This window comes from Schistocerca piceifrons, chromosome 2 (assembly GCF_021461385.2).
Source record: "Schistocerca piceifrons isolate TAMUIC-IGC-003096 chromosome 2, iqSchPice1.1, whole genome shotgun sequence".
Taxonomy (NCBI): domain Eukaryota; kingdom Metazoa; phylum Arthropoda; class Insecta; order Orthoptera; family Acrididae; genus Schistocerca; species Schistocerca piceifrons.
In genome coordinates, this window is record NC_060139.1 from 332,794,142 (window position 1) to 332,820,961 (window position 26,820).

The 26,820-nt window shown below is 41.4% G+C and overlaps 2 protein-coding genes across 2 annotated transcripts in view; both read right to left on the reverse strand.

The window, feature by feature from the left end:
* Positions 1–16,056, reverse strand: part of LOC124777110 (calcium permeable stress-gated cation channel 1) — a 161,358-nt gene extending 145,302 nt beyond the window's left edge. The window contains exon 1 of the mRNA XM_047252395.1: positions 15,920–16,056. The gene's annotated coding sequence lies outside the window, so the exon portion shown is untranslated. The remainder of the gene's footprint in view (positions 1–15,919) is intronic.
* Positions 16,057–22,821: 6,765 nt separating this feature from the next.
* LOC124775367 lies at positions 22,822–26,530 on the reverse strand. Its single transcript, XM_047250202.1, has 5 exons — positions 26,186–26,530; positions 25,647–25,767; positions 24,306–25,051; positions 23,455–24,141; positions 22,822–23,340 (listed from the first exon to the last, which is right to left on the reverse strand). Exons 1-5 carry the CDS (start codon positions 26,396–26,398, stop codon positions 22,822–22,824), a joined length of 2,286 nt encoding a protein of 761 aa, XP_047106158.1. The 5' UTR covers positions 26,399–26,530.
* Positions 26,531–26,820: the final 290 nt, after the last annotated feature.

Below are 26,820 nucleotides of genomic sequence, written 5' to 3' on the forward strand. Positions count from 1 at the left end.
CAAGGCAATGGTACTCTCTGCAGTTGACACAGATGGGAGGAGGGCGCATGGAGTATTGGGATGTGATGGACACCCACAATCTCAACATGTAACACTGGAGGTACAGCGGGAAGACACATGGCCAAACTTCCAGCACTTAAAGCACCGCATAGGGGGAGGTATATATGGCTTTACATCACAGCGGTAGACCATCACCTTGACCATCTTGAGCAATGGATCGCCCTCTAAGACCAAGGTGAAGGCACTGATGGCAACCTGATTATCCCTCAGACCCTGGTGGACACACTGGACGAAGTTTACACCTCGCTGCTCTAAACCGGCGCACAGCTCATCGTCAGACTGCAAAAGAAAGTCTCTGAATTATGATATCCAGGACCATATTTAAGCTCTTATGGGGTGTGATTGTTACAGAAACATCCCCAGCTTGTCACAAGCAAGTAACATCTGCGACTGGGAAGAGGATGCTGTTTTGATCAAAACTGACCCAGATCTCAATTTGGGACAATCCCTCCACCTCCCCAAACTTGTCCTGTAAATGCTCAAGAAAAGACTGAGACGTCATCATCATGAAAGCTTCCCCATCAGCTCTCTAACATACAAGGTACCGGGGCAAAATGTGGAGCTGGCAGAGGACAATTGATTCCCTGCGAGAGGCCCACATGGAAGACTCCCACACATTCGTAGTCTCCTTAATGACACACAGTTTGTTTTGTGTACTGTTATGCCATTCCATCTCCAAAAGCCAAAAAACCCTACGGCGTAAGAGCACGAAATATGGCCACCAGCTCTGCAGTGAAAACACTGCAGCCATCAGGCAAGGAGTGCTGTTCTATATGTCCTCCATGAACACAGGCAAAGTCAATGTAATCATCGGCCACTGAGCCATTAGTGTAAACCATTTCATGGCCTCGAAATATGCCGGGAATCGAGAGGAAGTGACAGTGGAGGGTCATAGGGTTAACTGAGTCCTTAGGTCCACGTGAAAGGTACAGGCAAACCACGTCCTAGGTGTACACCATAGAGGTGTACATAAAAGGACCTCAAGTATACGTGTTAAAGGCAAGGAATCCAGTTCAGAAAGAAGTGAACAGACATGAACTGCAATTTGGAGCCCTAATCAGGGCCACCAATGCGGGAGATGAACCACCATGGGTGGGAAAAGGAGACAGTAATTCGGATTTGCAATGTCACTGACAAGCAGTTGTGCATGACTAACCTTCAATGGAGTGACTCCTGCCTTCACCAGCACACTGGTCACTGGACTCGCTCTAAAAGAACCTGTCACTAGGTGAACGCCACACTGGTGCACTGGGTCAAGTAAACGCAACACCGAGGGTGCAGCCAAACCATAAACCACACTCCCATTGACAAGGTTGGACTGAACAAGGGCTCCATAGAGCTGCAGCAGTGTAGAGCAATCTGCACCCCAGTTGGTGTTGCTCAAGCAGCGGAGGGCATTTAGGTGCTGCCAGAATTTCCACTTACGCTGACGAAGGTGAGGTAGCGAAGTCATTCTGGCACTGAAAGCCAGCCATAAGAACCAATATGCCTCCACTAAAGTGAGTGGATCATCAGTAAGATAAAGTTCTGGTTCCAGATGAATGGTACGACGCTGACAGACGTGCACGACACATGAATTTGCAACCGAGAACTGGAAGACGTGAGCGAGAGCCCATGACTACACCTTGTGGAATGCTCCCTGTAGCCACTGCTCAGCAACACCAGTATTGGTGGAGAGTACGAAATGCAGTTGTCGCCTGCATACAAAGAGTGTGGGTACAGAGTCCTGCAGGACCCCATTGTCCTGGATAGGGGGGAGGGGGGTGATCTATGGGAGGCACCAACTTGGACACGGAAAGTATGGACTGACAAGAAATTCTGGATAAAAATCATGAACAGGCCTCAGAGCCCCCACCCACATAATGTGGCAAGGATATGGTATCGCCAAGTGGTGTCATATGCTTTTCATAAATAAAAAAAAGACAGCAACAAGGTGTTGGCATCTGAAAAAGGCTGTTCGGATGGCAGACTAGAGGGACACAAGATTACCAGTGGTTGAACGCCCCTGGCGGAAGCCATCCTGACATGGAGCCATTAGGCCACGTGACTCCAGGACCCAACCCAACCGTTGACACACCATATGTTCCAGCAGCTTACAAAGAACTTTGGTGAGCCTGATGGGCCGATAGCAATCCATATGAAGCAGGTTTTCACCAATTTTGGGCACTGGAATGATCGTGCTCTCCCACCATTGCGATGAAAAAGACACCATTGCACCAGATCTGGTTGAAGATGACAAGGAGATGGCGCTTGTAATCAGATGAGAGATATTTAATCACCTGGCTGTGGATCTGATCAGGACCAGGAGCTGTGTTGGGGCAATGTGCATGGGCACTGAGGAGTTCCCACTCTGTAAATGGTGTGTTATAGTATTCACTGTGGGGTGTAGTGAATGAGCAGACTTACGCTTCCAGCCGCCATTTGAGAGTGTGAAAGGCTGGGGGTAACTCTCCAACACAGAGGATTGAGCATAGTGCTCAGCAATCATGTTTGTGTAGGCAGATAACATGCCATTTACGGTAACACCGGGAATACCTGTTGGGTTCTGGAACCCAAAGAGACATTTAATCTTCGCCCAGTCTTGGGAAGGTGACGTATGGAACCCAATGGTCAAGACTTATCTCTCCCAATACTCCTGCTTCCGTTGTTTGATAAGTTGGCGAACGTGGGCAGGAAGTCACTTAAAGGCTCTCAGGTGCTCCAGGAAAGGGTGCCGCTTATGCTGCTGTAGGGCTCGCCAACATTCCTTAATTGCTTCAGTGACTTCTTGACCCACCAAGGGACTGCCTTATGCCAGGGGCACACTAAAAAGCCAGGAATCTTGTTTTCTACCACAGAACAAATTTTGTATTCACCTGTTCAACCATCACATCGATGTTACTGTGTGAGGGAGATACAACCGTGACATCGGAGGTGAAAGTTTCGCAGTCCCCCTTGTGTAAAGACTGCCTGGGCAGGCATCATGGGCAGTGACAGGAAGATGGGGTAGTTGTCACTATCACACAGGCTGTCACGTGCTCTCCAGTGGATAGATGGGAGGAGGCCAGGACTGTAAACCAACATATCAATGGCCGAATACGTGGCATGTGTCGCACTGAAATGTGTGGGGGCGACTGTATTTAAGAGGCAGAGGCTGAGTTGTGACAGTAAATTCTTGACATCTCTTCCTCGGCCAGTAAGCATGGTGCCACCCCCCAAGGGGTTATGAGAGTTAAAATCTCCCAAAAGTAGGAAAGGTTTAGGGAGCTGAATAATCAGTGCAGCCAATGCGTTCAGGGGTACTGCACCATCTGGAGGAAGATATATGTTGCAGACTTATTTCCTGCATCATCGTCATCCTGAACGCCACAGCTTCAAGAGGGGTTTGAAGGGGCACAGGTTCACTGCATACTGTGTTCAGGACAGATGCTAACTCCACCTGACACTATTACAGTCCCTACAGTTCCTGTAATATCCCTTATAGCCGCAGAGGGCACAGTTCCGCATTGCCAGGAACCAGGTTTCCTGGAGGGCAATGCAGCAAGCAGGTGTGAAGCTTAACAGTTGCTGTAGCTCAGCCAGGTGGTGGAAAAAACCATTGCAATTCCACTGGAAGATGACATGATTGTGAGGCTGGGAAGGCATGGAACATTGAATGAGGCAATTTACGCCTCAGGGTCACCTGCTGCAACCGATTTATTTCCTGAGCAGTCTATACCCACAGTGAGAGAGGGTCCAGTGAGATCTAGGTCCTCAGTGGACACCACAATCTCCACCTCATCCCCAGAAGCAAAGTTTGTGGGTAGCGGTGGTGTGGATGCCACTGCAAGTCCCTTGTTCTTGGGGGTCTACTTTTTGTATTTCTCTCGCTGCTCCTTGGATTTCTCTGGCTGGGAGGGCTGACTGATTCAGTCTCCAGGACTGAGGATGATCGTGAAGCCCTACAACCAGCTACTTTTGGACACTTCAGCCACTGGTGGGAGTCATCTTTCCCACTAGCAGAAACCTGGGAAGGGAGTGGTCCAAGGGACCCCTTCCTAGCAAGAGGTGCCAAAGAAGACTTACACTTCTCTGGCTGAGAAGTGGGGACTGGTGTCCCTGATGGTTGGGAGGAGGGGGGGGGGGGGTGGCAGTGCTCCCGAGGTAGGTCGTGTGGGAGCAAGAGGGTAGGAAGTGCTGCCCCCCCCCCCCCCATCAAGGAGGCAGATGCAGTCTTCTTCTGGCTCACAGGGCCCACAGGAATTCACAGAACGGATGGGGCTACAACTGTTCTCATAGCGGCAGCATAAGAGGAGGTCAGCCACAGTATGTAGATGCTCAAATTTCTTCTTAGCGTCAGTGTAGTTCAGTTGGTCCAGGGTCTTGTATTCCATGATTTTCCTTCCATGCTGTAAAATCCTGCAGTTTGGCGAGCAAGGGGAATGATGCTCTCTGCAGTTAACACAGATGGAAGGCAGGGCACATGGAGTATTGGGATGTGATGGACGTCCAGAATCTCGACATGTGACACTGGAAGTACAGCAGGAAGACACATGGCCAAACTTGCAGCACTTAAAGCACCGCGTAGGGGGAGGGATATATGGCGGTAGACCATCACCTTGACCTTCTCGGGCAATGGATCGCTCTCAAAGGCCAAGATGAAGGCACCGGTAGCAACCTGATCATCCATCAACCCTTATGGACATGCCAGACAAAACAAATGCCTCGTCGCTCTAAGTTGGTGCGCAGCTCGTCGTCAGACTGCAAAAGAAGGTCCCTGTGGAATATAATACCCTGGTCCGTATTTAAACACTTATGGGGCGTGATGGTAATGAAAACATCCCCCAGCTTGCCACAAGCGAGTAACATCCGTGACTGGGCAGAGGATGTTGTTTTTAGCAACACTGACCCTGACTGCATTTTGGACAAGCCCTCCACCTCCCCAAACTTGTCCTCTATATGCTTTACAAAAAACTGTGGCTTCATCAAAACAAAGGAGTCCCCATCAGTTCTCGTACTTACGAGATACCGAGGTGAATAAGGTTCGCTGCCATCCTTAGCCTGGCGTTCCTCCCATGGTGTGGCCAAGAAGGGGAATCATTTAGGTTCATGATTCTTTGCATTGTACTGAGACTTGGAATGCTTAGAGACTGCTGGTGTTTGATCACCAGCAAGTGACGACGTGGTACACTTTATTGCTCATCATCTGCCCTGATACCACCCATCCCGACCGTGGGCCCTCCCCACAGGCGCCACCCAGCCGCAGCAAAGGCCACCTGGCAGGTGGGCCATTGCCAGGAGTCCCGATGCCCCAGGGTGACAGGAATTTAATCCTTGGCATACGTGGGGAGTTGACAGCACAGGCATCAGCAGAGCGATCCCTGTGTTGTCAGGGGGCTACAACCAACAGGATACATGGTGGCCCCACCACAATGGACTTTCTACCATGCTAGATATCAGGTGCAATCAAGTCCATGGTCATCATCAGCGCAGAAAGTGACACTGCATAGCGCACTGTGGAAAACGCACCCAAGAAGGTGCCCCCGCCCAAGAGATGGAGAACGAGCGGGACTGCAACACAACGATGAGAAAGTGGGCTACAGATCTTAAGGTACGATGGGCACGATGCACCAGTAAGATGCCCTTCCCCAATTGGCTTGCTCTTCACAAAAATTTTGAAGAATGGAGGTCACACCATATAGGGAACTATCACATAAGGGCTGAAACATATGAGACTCATTTTAGTCGCATCTTATGACAGGCAGGAATACCTCAGGCCTATTTTTCCCCCCGGACCTGTAGGGGGGGGGGGGGGGGGGGGTATTGTAAAGGTTCAGTGGACCTGCTGGGTAGTGGAACACCACTGTGAAAGGGGTGGGAAGGTTAGTGAGTACGAAATTCCTCATTTCACCTGCTTCAGTTTCTCCAGTCCTGGGTGGCACTGAGTAATGAGAGGAGTGCTCCTTTGTGGCTGGAGGGTTGGACTTTGGGAGGTGGTGAGTGATTGGGGAGACATGGCACAGGAGATCTGTTTCTGTAGAAATCCTACCCTACTTTGTTCACTCCTCCTTCCAACTATGATACACATCCACTGACTCAAATCCTTTCCAGAATTTCTTTACCTCAAACCTTGCCTCACCATCAGACCCCAAATCCTGCAACATGCAAACCAACCTTACATCTGCAGGAATAACTGTAATTCACCACCTCAAAACTGACCCTGAGCTTATAATCCTACCTGCTGACAAAGGGTTCACCACTTGTTTTCAAACATAGGGATTATCTGGTGGAAGAACTCTGCCAGCTGTCAGATTCATCCAACTACAAACCCTACTACAATGACCCATTCCATTAATCCAACAAGATCTCCAGTCTCTCATCAAATCCTGAGCCCATCACTGAACCTCTCCCCTGAGTCTGTCTCTCTCTCTCTCTCTCTCTCTCTCTAATCCTTTCCCCTATCCCTACCACTCGCTGCTGCATTCCTACTTTCTAGACGCTTCTTATAGTCCATTTCTACATCTACATACATATTCCACAAGCCACTGTATGGTGCGTGGTGGAGGGTATCCTGTACCACTATTAAAATAATTTCCCTTTCCTGATCCACTCCCAAAATAGAGATGGAAAAATGACTATTCATCCATCTCTGCATGAGCCCCGATCACTCTAACCCTATCTTCATTGTGTTTTCATGAAGGCATGTTGTGGCAGTAGAATCTCTCTCTGCGGTCAGCCTCAAATGCCAATTCTGTAAGTTTTTCTCAATAGTGCTCCTTGGAAACATTGTTGCCTCCTTCCAGTAATTCTGATTTGAGTTCCTAAATCATCTCCATAATACTTGCTTGTTGTTCAAACCTACCGATGATAAATTCAGCTGTCCACCTCCGATTCACTTTGATGCTTTCCTTTGATCTCACTTAGTGCGGATCCCAAACAGTCCAACAGTAGTCAAAAATGGGTCACACTAGCATCCTATATGCAGTCTCCTTTACAGATGAACCACACTTTCCTAAAATTGTCCCAATACCCAACCATGCAGGGCACCCCATTGCGGCCGGTTATTGTGCCCCCACTGAGGCAAATTCTGCTCTCATAGACCAACAGCTTCAGCCTATTGCACACATGTACCCTCCTATACAGAAGACACGAACCATTTCCTCCATCAATTCTCCACAGTTCCTGTTCCTTTACCACACAGTGCCTGCTAATGACTACTGATACCACCTCCCTTTACACTGACATCCCTAATGCACATGGCTTTGCTATTATTGAATACTACCTTTCCAAGTGCCCAATGAAGGCAAAACCTACAACCTCATTCTTCACTGAGCGATGTGGCGCAGTGGTTAGCACACTGGACTCACATTTGCAAGGACAACGGTTCAATCCTGCATCTGGCCATCCCGATTTAGGTTTTTTGTGATTTCCCTAAATTGCTTCAAAATGGTTACTTTGAAAGGGCACAGCTGACTTCCTTACCTAATCCAATGGGATTGGTGACCTCACTGTGTGGTCCCATCCCCCAAACCAACCAACCAACCTCCTTCCTTGTCACCCTGACCAACAATATACTCACCCACAATTACTTCACCTTTGAAGGCATCAACTACCAATAAATCTGGTACAACAATGAGCACTCACATGACACCATCCTATGCCAATCAATTCATGTGCTGTCTAGGGGAATCTTTCCTAATGATCAGAATTCCAAACCCCCTCACCTGGTTCAGATTCATTGATGACATCTTCATTATCTGGACTGAGGGTGAGGCCAACACCCTCTTCATCACACCTCAACATCATCTCCCCCATTAGCTTCACCTGGTCCTACTCAACCCAACAAGCCACCTTCCTTGAAGTTGATCTTCACCTCAAAGATTGCTATGTCAGTACCCCCGGCCATAGCAAAACTACCAACAATGCCTCCACTTCGACAGCTGTTACACATTCAATACCAATAAGTCCCTTCCATACAGCCTAGCCACCCATGGCCGTCGCATCTGTAGTGGCAGGGAGTCCCTCCCAAATGTACCAAGGGTCTTGTTGAGAATTTCGCAGACCAAATTTCCGTCCCAGTCTTTTACAGGAACGGGTCTCCCAAGCCTTGTGTCTCCATTCACCCACCGCCTCCCAACATCCCACCCTTGACCACAAAGGAGCATTCCCCTCATGACTCAGTACCACTCAGGACTGGAGCAACTGAATCACACACTTCGCCAGGGTTTCGACTACCTCTTCTTGTGCCTTGAAAAGAGGAATATCCCACCCACCATCATTCCGAAACCACCTCGTCAATCCCATACTCCACCCATGTTCCCAATCCCTTGCCTCATGACTCATATCCCTAGATGCAAGACCTGTCCTGTACATCCTCCCACCACCACCTGCTCCAGTCCAGTCACAAGCATCACCTATCCCATTAAAGGCATGGCTAGCTGTGAAAGCAGTCATATGGTCTACAATCTAAGCTGCAACCACTGAGCTACATTCTATGTGAGCATGACAACCAACTGTCTGCATGAATGGCCACAGACGAACTGTGACTAAACAGCTGGACCACCCAGTTGTTGAACACACATCCAAAGTCTTTTTACTTCTCTCGTTTCCCTTTCCCATCTTAGTGTACATTAATTACCTACCAGCATCTCTAAATAAGGTAAATATAGTAACGTTTGCTGATGATACAAGTATCTTGATCAAGGGTGTGAAATGCTCTATGCACACTACAACTGGAACAATAACACACAAAATATACAAATAGTTCACAGGAAGTAGTCTATCAAACTTTTCAAGGACAAACCTAATGCAGTTTCAGACAGCAAACAACAAGCCAAAATCTCTTGAAATAGGTACAAATGGCCAGTAAATTAATGAAACTCCACATATAATAAAAGTTCTAGGTACATGAATGGACAAGTAATTAAATAAAATCAACATATTGATCGACATCCCAAAAGACTAAGCTCAGTATGCTTTGCACTAAGAGCTATATCACCCTAAATTGATGGAAATAGTGTAATCACTGTCCACAAATTTCTACTCTGGTCTCATATAATATAACACATTGTGGAAATGCTATGAAATTGGAGAAAGCTTTTAAGCTGCAAAAATATGCTGAGGTTTGTTAGTTATTTTCATGTTCCTCATATTTATTGGTGGTGCAGTGGTGTTACAAAGCAGACACCCTGTACTTGGGATACTGACACTCTTAAGTTAATATTAGATTATATCAGATATACTTTTCATTCCAATTGATCCATAGTGAGGGGATCCTTCAGGATGTAGAACATGTCAAAAGAAGAATATACAATAGGCACTGAAAGCAAAAAATAAATATGCTAGTGTACCTTCCACACATCCCAGATGAAATGATCATGGATGTGGAATGGGTAAAAGAAATCGACGTTTGATGAGAAGTAACAAGTTATAAGTGGCACTAAAGACAGGTGGTTCACACCACGGGTGCTGATGGAGTTAAGGGAATATTTTAGGCCATTGTGGAGTGAGGAGACAAGAGGAAATGTTGACATAATCCACGACTGGTGTTTCCAACACAACTTGCAACATTTAGCTTCAATGTACAGTTACAATACAACTATTGCTAGGTTGCAGTGGTAATGGAAAAACAAGACAGTTGTTGCAAAGTGTTCCTGACCGAGCCAACATGTGACAAAGGAGCGTTGCCACCACTTTTTCTTGTGCTACATATAACTCAGTCTCATCTTTTTGCACATATTTCTGGTGTACTGTATTCAGCAACAATACCAATCATTAACGTTTTAAATTCAAGCACTGAGTCTCGAAGAGTATGTTCTGTCATAATCGAGGAAATGTCTCCCATCTCTGGCTAGTGAACTCTTATAGGCTGGTGACTTCTTAAGTCACCCAATAGCCAGTGCAGCCACCACACCGCACTAACATACTGGATGTGTGGAGAGAGTAATGAGCCTTACGCAATGGGAGTGCAGATAGAGGTGAAAGCATTTTGTGAAGTGCTGAAAATATACTTTTCACGCAGATGATGTGTCATAACAGATGTCACATAGGAATAGAACAAGGGTTTTGCGATAACACATCTTAAAGGCTTTCATGTTCAAATCTGACATGATACAGTTGCAACAACAACATACGCTACTCATGTATATACTTTGCACGACACACACCATACACTGTAGATTGTAAAGACTGGCAGCAGTGAAAGAGGCCATGAAGAGCAACTGTAGCACCTGAGCTGTCTTTCAAAGCTATGATTTACACTGTGTAGAGCATTTCTCTCATCAAGCCTAAAATAACACTTAAATGATGGTGAGCATGTGAAGTGCGGCTCATAGGAAAAGCATTAAACAATAACAGCATCGGTACCAAAGTCTGTCATTAAGCAGAAGTCTGCATTTATGTATATGCTTTAACTACTTAGCTGATGTAATGTTTTTGGTTTAATTCAACATGTTCATCAATTTTTGCTTTTTTTCAGGTGAGCATGAAGGATGATCTCTCAAAAATGTGTGTTTTTAATGTATAATTTGTGGTCTTAGTATGTTGGCAAATAGCTCTATTACCTTTTACCCAGATACCAATTTCAATTTTTTGATGAGTTTCTAGGTGCTGTTACACATCTGGATTTTTAAGAACTGATGAAATTCATTACAACAAATTATTGTGTAAACATTGTATCTTACATTTAATTTCTTTCACTTAGACATACTTTATACAAATATTGGAGAGGTTTGCAATTTTTAACCATATATGCTAATTACAAGTGTTGGGGGAGGAGGGGAGTTAACATTTTCTACAATTCTGCATTTCCTGGTTACCTAAACAGGAGACAGCATATCATTCTTGAGTTCACACCACAAATACTTCTTATTACATTTTTGGATCAGGAAAACTTGTTTGGCTTGATGAGTTACCCCAAAAAATAATCCCGTATGATATTATGGAATGAATGTAAGCATAGTATGGCAACTTTTTCATTTTTATATCCCTATGCCTGGCAACATTTGTATTGCAAACAGAGATTTGTTTGATTCTGTTGTGTACTCCTCCCAGTTGAATTTATCATCAAACTGTAATCCCAAGAATTTAACACTATCTACATCTGTTTGTCATCATATTACAAGCCCACACTGGTGGGAAACCCCCTGAAAGTTCTGAATAGCATGTAGTGTGTTTTTTCAAAATTTGTGACAAAGAGTGGGCTAGGAACCATTTACACTGTTGTCATTGTTCTGGCAACTTTAATGTGACCACCTGTCAACAGACTGAATACCCTACTTTTTCAGCACAAACTGCTGTGAGATGTGTAGAAAGACAGTCAACGATCTGGAAGATACTGAAAGGGATTTGGAGCCACGCCAACTCCAGTGTTGTGGCCACTTGCGGTAGGTTTCTTGGTTGAGGATCCATGGCATGAACATCCTGATTGAGTTTGTCCCACAGATTCTTGATTGGGTTTAAATCTGGGGACTTTGATGGCCAAATTACTCACATACAATGTGAGTTGTGTGTCACGTTGCACTGTTCTGCCAAGGAGAAAAAAACTGCATGCAAGGGATGGACATGGTCCCAACAGAAGGGTGCATACTTTGTGTTGATCCATTGTGCCTTCCAGAACAACAAGATCACCAAGGGAACGTCACAAAAACATTCCTCAGACCATAATGCACCCTCCTCTGGCCAAGACCCTTCTGACAATTGCTACAGGGTGTCTGCCATCTGTCCGATGGAGTACAAAATGTGATACATCTATTGCCACTCAATGGATTCCCAGTTGCAGTATTTGTGTACAAATTCCAGTCTGTCACTCCCAAACAACAGTCAGCATGGGTAAATCAACCAAGTACTCAATGCAGAGACCAATACGCAGCAATGTTTTCTGAATGGTCATTGAGGAGGCACTGTCAGTAGCTCTTTGCTTCATCTGGGTGGTTGCTTGCTCAGCGGTTGCACATCTATTCAACCATACACATCGCTGTAGCTGTCATTCAATCCTGTCATCTTTGGCTCATGGTGCACTACAGTTGCTCAAATGGCTCCGAGCACTATGGGACTTAACATCTGAGGTCATCAGTCCCCTAAAACTTAGAACTACTTAAACCTTACTAACCTAAGGACATCACACACATCCATGCCCGAGGCAGGATTCAAACCTGTGACTGTATCGGTCGCGCGATTCCAGACTGAAGCGCCTAGAACTGCTCGGCCACAGTGGCTGGCTGCACTACAGCTGCCTCAGTGCCAGTTTTGGATATTGCCATTTTACCAAGCATAGTATACTTTAACCATGGCAGCACACAACCCAGTTTACAAACTTAGCCATTTTGGAAATATTTCCATCCCTGGCCCCAAAGCCAATGATCACGCCCTCTAGGACGTAAGATAAATCGCTCTGTTTCTGCATTATGGTGACTGCACTGTTTTTCATGTCGCCCCCTCCCCTCCAAACATGCTTTATATACTCTCCACTGCTAATGCTGCCATCTTCTATCTGAGTTTATTGCACATTGACATCCAACATAAGTGGTGGTCACATAAGTGTGACTGGACCATGTACTACAGGCTATGAAAATTTTGTTAACAGATCTTTCTAACAGTAAGAATACACTTGATTTGCTGTTTATTGCAATGATTGTATCATCTGCCAACAAAATAACTTTGCAATCTGATAATGTTACTGATGCAAGGTCATCAACATACAAAAGAAAAATTAAGTGCCCTAAAATGTAACCTTTTGGGACACCACATGTCATTACTCCCAGTTGGGATGGTGTCCAATAGTTTAATACATGTCTCTTTTCTAATGACATCCCTTGTTTCTTGTCAGACTTTAGGACTGGAATCATTCTGCAGCATTTCCTCTTACACCACAATGTCCTAATTTACCTGAAAGGATATTGTGATTTACGCAGTCAGGTGCCTTTGACAGATAAAATATGCCAATAATATTTACTTATCATCTAATGAATTGTGTAATTTTCGCTGTATGTGTAAAAAGGCTTCTCAATATCAAAACACTTTAGAAATGCCAAATGCGTCTTTCACAGTTCGTTATTTGCTGTCAAATGATTAAGAAGCCAATTGTGTATCACTCTTTCTAAATTTTTGAGAATACTGGAGAAATTGAAATTGGATAGAAATTTGATGGTATTTCTTTATTCCTTTATTAAACAATGGCTTAACTTCTGCACACTCCAACCATTCAGGAAATGTTCTGCCAATAAAATACTGGTTACACAGGTAGCTTAATATGTTACTAAACACAGAGGCACAGTCCTTAACTTTGTTAATATTTGACCATAACCACTAAAATGTTTTGATTTTCATGATTTTGAAATGGACATTACTTCTACTGAGTAGTGAGGTTCATAGTCATATTTGTGAAGTTATGTATGACTTGTCTGACTGGTTGGTTGGTTGAGTTTGGAGAGGAGACCAAACAGCGACGGCATCGGTCCCATCTGATAGGGAAGGATGGGGAAGGAAGTCAGCTACACGCTTTCAAAGGTACCATCCTGGCATTTTCCTGAAGCGGTTTAGGGGATCACGGGAAACTTAAAGCTGGATGGCCAGACGCAGGCTTGAACCTTTGTCCGCCAAAGGAGAATCCAGTATGCCAGCCACTGTGCCACCTCACCCAGTGACTTGTCTGAGCTACTCCACAACAGTGGAACCTAGAAACCCTATCCTTTCCATAACAGTTATGAAATGCTTATCAAAAAGTTTCACAACATTGTACACATGTCTGGTTCTAGCATTCTCCTCCTCGACTATATCCCATATCGAGTTTATTTAGTTATTTACTGTGATTATCTTTTCTCGTGCATGTCTTGTAATGTGTTATGGCTTCAACATCAGAGCTGTTTGTCTGACAGATACAAAGTCCTTTTTGTTTTACAAGGTACTTTTGTTCCTTGGGTACTACATGGCCTCTTTGTACACTTTGGTCTAATCTGAGTTAGTTTTGGGAGAAAACAGTACTCGAATAAAGTAAGTACTTCAGTAATAAAAGTGTTGTATTTTTCATTCATGCCATGACCACTGTATAAACCACTGTATATCTTTGAGGTATATTCTAAATTTTTGGCTTACTGACTACCCTCTTGAATCCCTATTTTATCTCCTTTTCAGTACTAATATTTAGCAAAAGTAACTGCATGTCTGAGAAGCCATTGATAACTGGTTTTGTAATATAACTGTGCTCATTAGACTTTTCTATAAATATATTACCAATGGCTGCTTGTGAGCAATTAGCTACCCTAGTTGGGAAGTTAAGGCACAAACTGTACATTAAAGCCACCAGCAATCACTATTTATTTGGTTCCTGTTGTTAAACAGACCAGCAGAGTTGCAAGGTGGTTCACGAGTATATCTAGATATTACTAATCAATAACAAAAAAAAAAACTCTCCAAAAGTGTGACATACACAATCAAGACAAAAAAATACATGTAAAGCCTTCACATAGAGTCAACAACTCTCAATATAGTGCAAAAAGAAGTCATCAAGTCCGCAAAAAATGGTTTATAATAAGCTACCACTGAATATAAAGAGACACTGACAACTACCTTCTATTCAAGAAGAAAGAAAAACTTACGAACTTTGTGTTTTATTCTTTGCCCAGTCTACAGTACAAAAGGCTACAGACTTTGATGTAATTTCTTTAATTAAAGCAAATTTGTGATATGAGCAGGTTCAGTAATTCACTGGTTCTATTCCTCTTTCCGTACTCATTATTTTAACTACGAGCCTGCTCATTGTCAAAGTGTGTGTGCACATCTGTCAGGATACTAAAACCTTTTGTTAGCCTGTACAAGTGGTTTACACAGCGGTAGTTAAGAACGTCATTTTTAGGTTCTTCATCAGAATATTTGTATTATAAGTTTGTGTTACATTTCTAGCCACTTATTCCAAGTACTGTGGAGAATCAGCTGTCACAATGACCCTGAACAATACTACATTAACATTTCGTATCAAGTGCATTTATCCATTCTAAATGAAAACTATGACAAAATTTCGTATGAGGAGCCAGCCTACAGCCATGACAATTACCATTAATATCGCAACATCTGTGAATTATAATTTCCTCACTAACACATGGCCAGAGGGCACAAAAACAAATACCAAAAAACAATAATTTACCCAAAAACGAGCAGATGTGAATCAAGAATCTACGTAATTGCTGCAGGTAATGCAACACGCATTAACAAGGAGGCTCAAAGCGCAAACATATGGTACAAGATAAAACGATATACGGCAACATAAAGAGGAAAACAACAAACTGCAGTAACGAGCAAAGTTAAGCGATTAAGAAGAAACATTTAAAATTCTGGGTGATCCAACGTAGAAAAGGTAGGAATCAACTTGTGTCTGCATGGGTGCAATGCGGTATGGACCGTCATCCTTTCGAATGCAAGTCCACTGTTTTAACCCTATCTCAATTCAGCCGGTAAAATTCAAGAAGAGTTAATCCTGCGATGTATATTTCTGGTTGTGCAAGTTATCAAAAGGAGTATTATGATTAGTGCCCAAGTAATCGCTATGACGTCGTGGTGGTACTATCAATTCAATGATACGTCATATTCAATTGTCTCTTAAGATAACTCTGACTGTATATTAGAAATAAACTACAACAGGAAACTAACAATTGCCCAATTTCAAAACTTAGGGGAGGTTTAAATACACAAACGTTAACATATGTTGATAAGAAACTCCAGTTACGCAAACAGTTTCAAAGACATAAACATATCTCATCGCAATATGCTATAAGCTCTAAAAATGGCAAGGCCACTAAACCCACATCCTCCAAAACAAATCCAAGGTAACAAAATGCATCTGTGGACCATAAATGACTTACTTAGTTTCTACGCTATTTTCTTAATATATCTCGCGGCTGTAACTTACATGACAAAACTCATTTGCAGCTTCTGTCAGGTGAGAAAACACTGTCTTAAGTACACACCCCCTCCAAGCAGACGTAGGTAAAAGTCACAAAGCTTTTGACACACAGCTGTGAGCTCAGAGATAAGGCTAAACAACTGCTTCAATTTTGAAAGAACAGCATCTATGACAGCATCTGTGACTGTACATATGCTCACGAGGCATTATACGTAGCTATTGCAACTGGCACCGATATCTCATTGGTTGGCGGTACGGGCCAATGAGACGTACCTGCTTGTAGGTAGATCTTTGAACATCTACTTCATTTATGATTTCTGAGGGGCAGGGGGGGAGCCATCTTGAAGTGTGTAATTGTTGTGCCTTTCGTAACTGAGAGCATTAAATGGACGTACATCGAAAATTTACGAAGTGAAGATATTTGATTTGAAATCATGGGTCAGTTAATATCCCTCCCATCTTTAATGTCGAAAAATGTCACATTTTGTGTTTTGCATTTTTTACGATATTAACATGTGGAATGAAATAAAAATGTTGTGTATACTAATTTTGGATCATCTGATTTCAGCGTCGTGTCATTTCCTAACTGATCTATGTCATGGCCTTTTAAGTTTATAGCAGTTGTTTCCGATGTGCAGTTTTTGTGAATGCTTTACATGGATAATGACCTTAGAATAATTCATTCATTTTGAAATGCTGAAGAATATTTTTTAGCACCTGGGGAAAGATTAGGTCAATTTTGTGGTTTAAATTTACCTGGGGCAACATTCTTGACAAAACGTATTTCAACGTTCAGGGAACTATCAGTTGCTGTTTCGGAAGTCTTAATACGTAGCGTTAAGCATTTTCTTCCCTAAGCAGCTGCCCGTCTCAACCTGTTTTATCGCTTCAAAAGCAGCGTTACATGATCGAATCACAGATAAGCATTTTTTTAAATGATCAGTGATTGGTTTCGTAGAATCATAATAAGACAGAAGTTCCTAGAACAGTAGTTGCTGTAGGTGATACTGCCAGCATTGGTCAATCAAAAGTGGTTGTCTTGTGTTATTGGCCAACTGCAGAGTAGGCTGTTATCCTGAACAGTGAAGTGTGGAAAAGTATATAGGCTAGCATGTATTGCGTGCTTGTCAAGTAGGTGATGCAATTTGGAATTTCTGTTCGTTGAGAGTTAATCAGGGTAGACCTAATGATTAATTTGCAGGCTGTTAATGAGTTTTAGACTGCTTTCTTCAGTGGCAAACAATCATCTGCTATTTGTTTGCGAACACAAATTGTGTGTTGCCATCCAGAAAGCTTTACATTGAAACTGTCAACAGTAATTTAGCACATTTACTTCTCCACAACTTTAAATCCATACAGGAATTTGACATTTTTCTGCATAGGGGTTCCTCATACTCCATAAAATTCAGATCCGTATATGTTTTCTAAATTAGGCCTTCACATAAAACTGGTGACACTCTTCCTCCAGAAGTGCAAAATTGAAAAGCAATATGTGTTTTTTCACTGAGAGACTGTCATTTGAAAGTTAGAGACATTAATGGTGTGCAGAGGGATACGAAAAAAATGGTAAAACTTTACAAAGGGCTTTTGGGGAAATTTAAGACTGCGGAACAGCTGATTTGTGAATCAACGTTTCATATGATTTTTTTTTTTTTCCTCAAATTAAAACATGAGTGGGGGAAGATAAGTGATCAGATTTTGTCAAAAGTAAGAACACATTCGCTCTTCATCATACATGCATGGGTGTTGCCAACATCTGCACATGGGCGGCCCACTGTAAACTTTAGGCAAAAAACTGCAATTTTGAGGTGAATTCCACAAAACACAAAGGTGATATAGGCTACTCCGCCATAATAGTGTCTCAGGATACCATGTTATCTCACCTGCTTACATATTAGAGGTCTCGAACTTGCCAAGCAGTGAGTCAACAAACTGAAATTTGTTGAAAATTTTGTATTGAGAGTACTCACCTTTCCAGGACTGTGTATTCCCAATATCTAAAGGCTCTAAAAATTAGTGATATGATAACTTTGTCATCAGTGACAGAGCCACAGCTGGTGTCTACAGTTTTCAAATTAACTGAAAAGGGTTGCTTTCTGCTAAGATGATAATTGTGGATGTTTAGAAAATAATATTTACATGTTACTCACTTCACGTATTTCATCTGCAAACATGTATTTTCTCTCACTATGACTGCTAATGGGTTTTGCCACTTTGTAACAAAACTGTACATTTAGAGTGATAGACCATTTGCTCAGTCTCTGTTCTGAAACAAGAGCTCTGTTTCATGATGAGCACATTAGCCTATAGAGGTATGAAAATTTGTGCAGGAGGTGGACACTTTCTATTCCCTTCCAACTGATAGTGAAAAAAGTGTTAACAGCAATGTCCTCAAATACACTTTGCCATGTGGAAAAAAGATAAAAGCTGATTTCAATGAAAATTTTTAAGAATGCTGCATACATAACAAACTAGTTTGGATACATTACATCTGCCAACCTGATCCCTGGAAGTAATTGGAAAGAGCGGTGCAGTAAGTGATAGGACATTTCTTGACAGTATTAAAATTTTCCACTGCTTGCTTAAGTCGTATCAATACATACTAGAGATGTGATATTAATTTTCAATCTAATCAACATGTCAGCATCTGAGAACAAAGTAACCCATTGTGGAAGCAGGATGATCGGATATTCATTATGTGCACAGTGCGAAAGTATGTACTCGTGCTTGTCATACCAAGTAAGTTAGGATGTGACAGCAGAAATATTTTGAAAGGCTCTCCTCCTTGAATTAATCACTGTATCACTTTTCTCTTGTCGCAAAAACAATTTTTGAGTCTGAACAAGGAAGGCGAATGTTACATTGTTTTCAGTCCGTACAAGTAAGACTTTTATACAGTGCATCCACCTGCATTTCTTACTGCACAAAGTAAGCTGTTAAAAGCAAAGTTGGATGCCCTATATAGTAACAGTGAGATCAGTATTGCAGCATACTTGTACAATTTTTGGAAACAGCTAACACCAAAGAATTTCCTGCTGCTCACTATGATCTTACAATTAGTACAGTCTGGAAATTCATAGTTAATACAGTTTTATAGGCATCACTCATACTACAAAATGAAAGGAAGGCTGCAGGTCAAGTGTTTGTTATAACCTGTGGGACATTTCATTATAGTTCACACCTACAATGCATTGCTTTTGAAATTTGATTGTAGTTATGATATATACAGTTATCAGTTTGTTGAAACTGCACAGCTTCGATATTCATGGAAGTGAACATTAGAGTTTCTACAAAAAAAAAATGCATTTTCTCCGTAACCATTGTAAGTTTGAGTGAAGATGAATTGGTAGTGACAGGCGGAGTTACATACAACCTTGAAGTTCACAAAATGCTTTTACCTGTAATGAAACAGGGGCAGGAATATTTTTAAGTAACGCTCATGTCACATTTTGGTACTTTTCAAAGCAATTAGCTTCTTTGGATAATCACTTGTTGAAATGAATTGTGCATGCTGTAGCTGCAAGAGGGCACATGTTCAGAGAACTAGGTCGTAGATTCTTTCAAAGAGTACGTAATGATCAAGACATTTTTTGAGCTAACGTATTCTTTACTTTGGTGAACTACTCTTACAATATGATCTTTCAACCTACGTTGTTACCATTCATTGTCCTTTATGCCTCAAACATTGCAGACCTTTATAATTGTAGTTATTTTCAAGATACAATAAATTTTTCTTTCAATAAGAAGGAGATAACAAGAACTTAAGACCAGATTTGTCAAATGCTCTGCGGGGAAAAATTATCTTCCCAACATTGTTCTGAACATTCTGTAGCAGAATTGCAGTGTCAGCAAATTACTACGGACCACCACCCCAAGAATTCAACCATGTAACTAATTCAAATTTTGATTACTACATGCATTTGAGATTTACAATTGCAGTAGCATTAGCCTGGGTTTGTGACAGACATTAACTGTTACATTACATTGAAATAACATTTCTTGCCCACAGCTATATGAATTTATTCATTACAACCAATTTTGCTTGCTACAGACGATTGTTAAGGTTATAACACATTAGATGTACACCATGTTATTCAGAATGTATTCAAAAGCAACTGTAATGTCCAATTAATCTCCATGTATAACTAATTACAACTGATTCCATTTCCTGTCAGTGAATGTTACAGATGCCTCTGAATAACATGATCAGATGTACATAATCTTGAAGGTGGTCTGAAGTGACCAAAATCGATACAACTGTGTGCAAGAAATGTTGTTCAGAAAGTTCTGAATAGCTGTTCCGTTACATTTCAGTTGCTCAGTTCTTAACAGTTTATCTTCCATTTTGTGTTCATGTGCAGGTGAATGAAATAAACATTGACACAGTTAGTTAAGGTTTGAAACACAGGAGTAGAAGTTGAACACTTAGCACCTGTATTAAACTAAGTTCTGAAAGAATTTACTTACTGGCACCAAAGATAGTCCATACCAACATTGAGATTATAGTCTACTTGGTTCACATCACCGATCTGCAACTATGCTGCTATCACTAAGGTAACAATCTTATCATCCAAGGATCAATAAAACACATTAAATGATATAAAAAATATTTTATTTGATTATTAAGTCTCTTCAGGACACATTTCCATTACATACAGAAGTAACAAAAATGCTTGAAATCTTTCATAAACATAAGAAAACATATCTTAAGAAACAGAGGGAAACATTACACCAGTCATTACCAAAAATCAAAAAGAGTATAAATATATGACAACCATCATGTTTTACATGAACCCACATTATTATAGACAGACACCAGCTAAAGGAAAAACCTTGAACAGACATATACAACAAGACAAGAACATATGTACAATTCAACAAAAAGATGTGTAACATTTGGAAATAGTGGGTAATTTATCTTTGTACTCAACTGGAAATAAAGGATATGACAATGCTTCTAGGTGACATTTACATTCCTTAAGTTAAACACTATTCTACTTATGTGACAGGATTACTTAGTGATTTATCTTATGAGATCCTATACATCATCATTCTTTCTCTGTAACTCATTGTGAAAAACAAAAGCTTTACTGTCAGCCAATCCCAATACAACAAGAATAATCAGTTAAGAAACTGTTTTTTTTTATATTTCATAATAAAATTACATAGTTAACAGAAATCCTTACAAATAAATCTGGACAGAGGAGATATGAACACTTTCACCAGGAAACCAACTGTTTCAAAAATAAATAAATAAAAATAGTAGAACATAGGAGGAAAGTCCTGCTAACTAGCAGCTATGGGAGAGGCATGGGCCAGACCTTGTGGAAAAATTAGATGACAGGTACCAATACCATCTGCAATGAATGATACTAATGTTGACTTGGTTCCTGCTTATATGCAGTATGATGGCCCAACTGAACAGCTCCGTCAGGAGGGTCAATACACAGCTAGATCATCTGCTTCAGGCAACTACTTAGTCAGGCATAGGTTTCGTTCCTGTTGATGCATTGGTAGGTGGGACTTTACAAGGCATGGCCAGCATCTGAATAGCAAAGGGGTGAAAAGCAAAATCTTGAGGGGGGGGGGGGGGGGGGGGGGGGGGGGGGGGGGAAGCAGGCACAAACTTGCGGGGGGGGTAACTCGTTTTTAGGCTACGAACTTATGCTATTAGGGTTATTGCAAATTTTGGTGGTAAGCATACCAGTAAATTAGCTTACTATGCCTATTTTCATTCACTGCTTTCATATGCTGTCACATTTTGCGGTAATTCATCATTAAGAGAGAAAGTATTCATCGCACATAAGTGCAAATCAGAATAATGCCTGCAATCCATCTAAGATCAGCTTGCAGACCTTTATTTAAGGAACTCAGGATATTCACAGAACCTTCACTAAACAAATATTCACTTATGAACTTTTTTGTTGTTAATAATTCATCCCAATTCAAAAATAACAGCAAAGTGCATAGCTATAACAGTAAAATAAAGTATGATCTTCACTATTGTGGGTTATATCTGACTTTGGGATGAAAAGGGGTGAATTACACTGCCACAAAAATCTTTGTTCATTTACCTAATAGCATTAAAAGTCTGATAGCCAAACAACATTTGAATTTTTAGTTATGATTTTTGCATATGAAGTAGTAATTGTAAAAAAAAACTGTGTAACAATAACATTCCACTATTAAATGTAGTATTCATGAACTATGGAATAAGTATTAATTTAATGTAATGTAATGAGCAGCTCAGTCAAAAGGTAAAGGGCAATCCCATTCAGAATATGGTCACAGCTGTGGTGCCTCTTTCATAGTTTTACAGGATGTAATATGGCATGGTTAGTGTAAAGTTCTATATAGCATGCACAAAGCACAATCTCTCTGTTGGTAGCCTACAGCTGAAAGAGCAAATTTTCCCGAGTTAATTGCATATGGTGTTCTAATGCTACAATCTTGAGAAGAAATTATACCTATTAGTGTAAATGTGCTGTGTAACACCACTGTTGACTGTGGATGAATCAGGTGCAAGATCCCGTTATTTACTGCCTCACTACACACACACTAAGTGTCGTCTATGCAGGTTTTTCTTAGATCAGATACAAAAGTTTACTAGAAACACCAAACACAAGACGACAGTCTCATCATCAAAGCTTTTATCAATACAGTTTGGTGATTGTGACAGCTACTACAATTCCAGGAGAGTGTAGTTGTGGTTTATACTGACCACAGGTTGTGTGCCTTGCATGCTGGCCAGAAGTGGAGTCAGAGGACATGCGCAAAACATAAATGGCAATTCAATGTTGAAGAGTACTGTGTACACTGTGCTGAAAAACCTGCACATCCAAGCACACAAAAAAAAATCTCAGAGCTACTGGATGGTTTCCTTACTTGTCTTTTGCATATACATGGTCTCAGCTACTGTTTCCACTTCCCAAGAGGTCTTGTATAATCGTCTCAATTTCTGCACAGGATGGTGTTGCAAATGAATGTTCCTTCTTTTCACATGTCTTCCTTACTGGTTGGAACTGTCTCTGAATCCTGCATGTCTCATTTGGTGGAGCTGAAGTTACTGGAAAATGTGGACCAACGAGTTCTTTTTGCGATGCAATGCCTGCCCTCATTTCTTTAATTAATTTATCAAATGACACAAGGAGAGAGCCAGCAGTTTCACTGTTAGCACTTCTTGCTAATTGTTGCACAATAGTCAGCCTGTCTTCCAAAGCAGCTCTGTAGTCAACAGTGCTGCCAGCACCTGAAGTCTGCTGAGCAACTATTTGTGTTAACTCCTGCACAGATGACTCTCTGCAGAACCTGTCTTGCATAGGGAGCTTTACAGTTCCTTTACTGATTTCCACTGCATGAATGTGTTCACAGAGGTTACCCTTGATCAAATTGTCTGTGCAAGAACACACACAACTGTGCACACAGATCTGAAAAGAAATACAAAATAATACATAATACACACATGTGGATTAACATCTCTTAAATTGGCACAAATGGTTGTTACACCTAGGAATTTAACTGTTGAAAATAAGTGTACATACCTTGCACTCAGTACAGGACAATGGGCATGCAGTGCAAGAGTTCTCTGTATAGGTGACAGTATATGGGGGCCGATCAGAAACGGTGTATACATGCCATGTGCCATCTTCAACACAGTGTATCAGTTCCTTATTGATACCACAACCTCTTCTGTGACTCTTACTTATTTCAGCACTGCGTGTAGTTCTCTCTGTCCCCTTACAAAGCCTTATTAATCTTTGAAAAAGTGAGTCCCTCGTTCTGTGCAACAGGGCCTGGATACATTTATCTACTCTGTTATTTATTTTCTTCAGTAAGTATGAGTATTTAAGAGTTTTATGGTTTGCTTCTAAGAACATATTTGTATTAAGGCCAAGTCCAATTCTGTAGCTGTATGCCCACATATGTGCCCTCCATGAATATCTATCTTTAAAGTACTTGCCAAACTCCTCAGTTCCTTCCTCCTCTGCACACCAAGTAAGAAAGCCATCCAGCAGCTCTGAGAATTTCTCTCTATCTGTCTGTAAGTGCAAAGTTTTCAGAGCTTTGTATACAGTACTCTTCAGCATTGCATTCCCATTTACTTTTGCACATATATTCCGTCTCCATGCCCGATCAACGTGCCAGGTACATAACAACCTATGTTCACTATGGCCCATAACTACACTCCAGGCACTGTAGTAGCAGTCACAGTCATCAGACATGAATACCTATAAAAATCAAACACACATGTTAATGCTATAGTTATTTTCAGCAAGCAGTGGATCAAACATTCTCTAACGAAACTGTCTTCTTACCTTTGTTTTGATGTTTCCAATACATTTTTTAATCTGCTCAAAGAAAACTTGCATGGACCTTGTGTCAGTATGTGTACTGAGGCAATAAGAAACTGGACATCCAGCACCAATTCATCCACGGTCAACAGTGTGGTCAGATAAAATTTATACTTATTAGTGCCATGTGTGCTGTCTATCAAAACTTTTTCCGCACAGAATTTTTTTGCCATTTTCTGCTGATACTCAGTCATAAGGACTATCATAAAGTCACTTTCTGATAATTTGTTTCCATTATCCTCAGTGCCTTGGGCTTTGTAATAAATCACCGGGGAATCTTTCCCTAGGCGCTCTTGTTGTCTCACCCACAGATCAACACTGGTTGCATCATCTTGGTGTGCACTACTATCGTCCAGCTTGTATTCTTTCCTAATATTTCTAATATCTTGTTTGCTTAAAAGATGAACTCTTCTGAAGAGTCCAACTTGAATGCTCTCTCTCACTTTCTTCAAAATTGTAGTATCAGGAACACCTTGTGCAATTAATTCAGCAACCATTGCCCTGTCAGCTGTGGTCAGATGTAGGCTACCCACAGAGAGACTGTGTCCTGTGTGTGTCCTGTAGAACTTGACATTAACCATGTTAGATGACACATTTTTTACTACCAAACAGGCAGGGCACGTGCCGCCAATTTTGATTGAAGGTTCCCTTAACCTTCTGCCTGAAGCTGTTTTGTCAACATATCCAGAACGGTGGCAAACAAAATAATCACATTTCTGTTTTCCCCTTGGTCTTATGAAGGAAACCTTCTCTTCAGCTTCCATCTGTTCCTTCCACAGAAAGAACTCTGAAAATAAAATTACAATGCATAAGTAATACAAACTTAAGTACAGCATTTGTGTGTTATTCTGAGGAAATAATTTAGTTGAAATACACAAGATAACACTGAGTAAGATCAAAACATATTAGCAGCTCTCTAATAATTATTATAAGCAAGGTGCCTGTGAAATAATGGTAATGGAGACAGTCTCTCCTACTCATGTGTCATAAGAATCTAAAAATGGTTGTGGTATGTACATACAATCAATGTCAGACTGCTTTATGCCAACATTCCAAACTAAGCCTAGGGCTACACTACAGATCAGCCTGTCACCACCACCAAGATTTAGAAACATGTAGCATGCTGGGGCAAATCCAGATTAACAACTTAACAAGTCCAACAGTTTAGAGTAGTTTTAAGTTATACACTGAAGATATATTGCCAATCATTGATTACCCTATGATACTTTCTTACCTATATTTACATAAATGACACTCAACATGAACACTAATAAATACTAAATCATATCATAAACTCACTGGAAAGTCCTACATATACAAACAATGTACAACATCAGTTATCTGGCAAATACAAATAATAAACTATACTTTTGTTTCCTCACCTTCCACAGAATTAAATGTCATTTCCTTGCACTCCATTTTCTGTTGGTGAACACACTCCAAATGGTGTATCAGTTCTTGCCTCCGAGAGCATCTAAATGTATTGCACTCGGTACATGTCATCTAAATAACAAAAAAAAAACAGGTTTTTGCTTAATATCTTAATAGCGTACTGCAACGGAAAAAGAACGTGTAAGCACAATTAATGCACTTATTCGTCCATCATGTTTCATACTGCCAATTATGAAGGAGAACCTTCAGGGATGTGGAACAACACAGTGAAGCCGCGGTGAGAAACTAGGCCCTGCATTACTTAAATATCTAAAATAAGTTATTTGTGCTTCATGAAACTACTTAAAAATTTAGAGGAAAGGCCGCATCCCCGATATCACACTGGTGATCTCTCCATAACGTTTTCGCCAATATAGCACGCTTCGCCAATATAGCACGCTTCACTATGAACCAGCCATCTGCTTGCAGTTACATTAAGATTCACGCAGCACTCATATGGTGACAGAGAGGTAACCAACTTGCCTCCTACCTTTCCAGACGCGAAATTGTGTCTCTTCATGTGTTTGTTTACGTCTGTTACCAACTTGTCGCAGATATTACATATTTCTTTCCTAGGCTGTACATAAATATTCTTGCGATGCTTCATCCTCATATGTCGGTACAAGCTTTTTCTTGTATTAAAATTTGTTCCACACACTTCACACAAGCCTGCCACACCACGAGTCCGTTCAACATTATCCATAGTGTACCTTGCGACGATGAATTCATAAAAGCACCACACACCAAGATGGGTCCCGCGAAAATCATACGAAGCGTTCAAAGATCTACCTACAAGCAGGTACGTCTCATTGGCTCTTACCGCCAACCAATGAGATATCGGTGCCAGTTGAAATAGCTACGTATAATGCCTCGTCATATGCTCATGCAAATTATACGGCAGACATGCATACACGTGAGATATCAGGCGTATAGGCTCATGACACCCCCCACTCGAAACAAAGAAAACGTTTTAGTACCACCGATTATATTTTACATGTATAAATATTTCAGGTAAATTTCAGACAATAAACTGGTATAAAGACAAAAGTTCTCGAAATTGGAGACAAAGTTAGAAGCGGGAAAATGCTCCTGTCGGACCACAAAAAGATCACGTTCCTCTAAAAT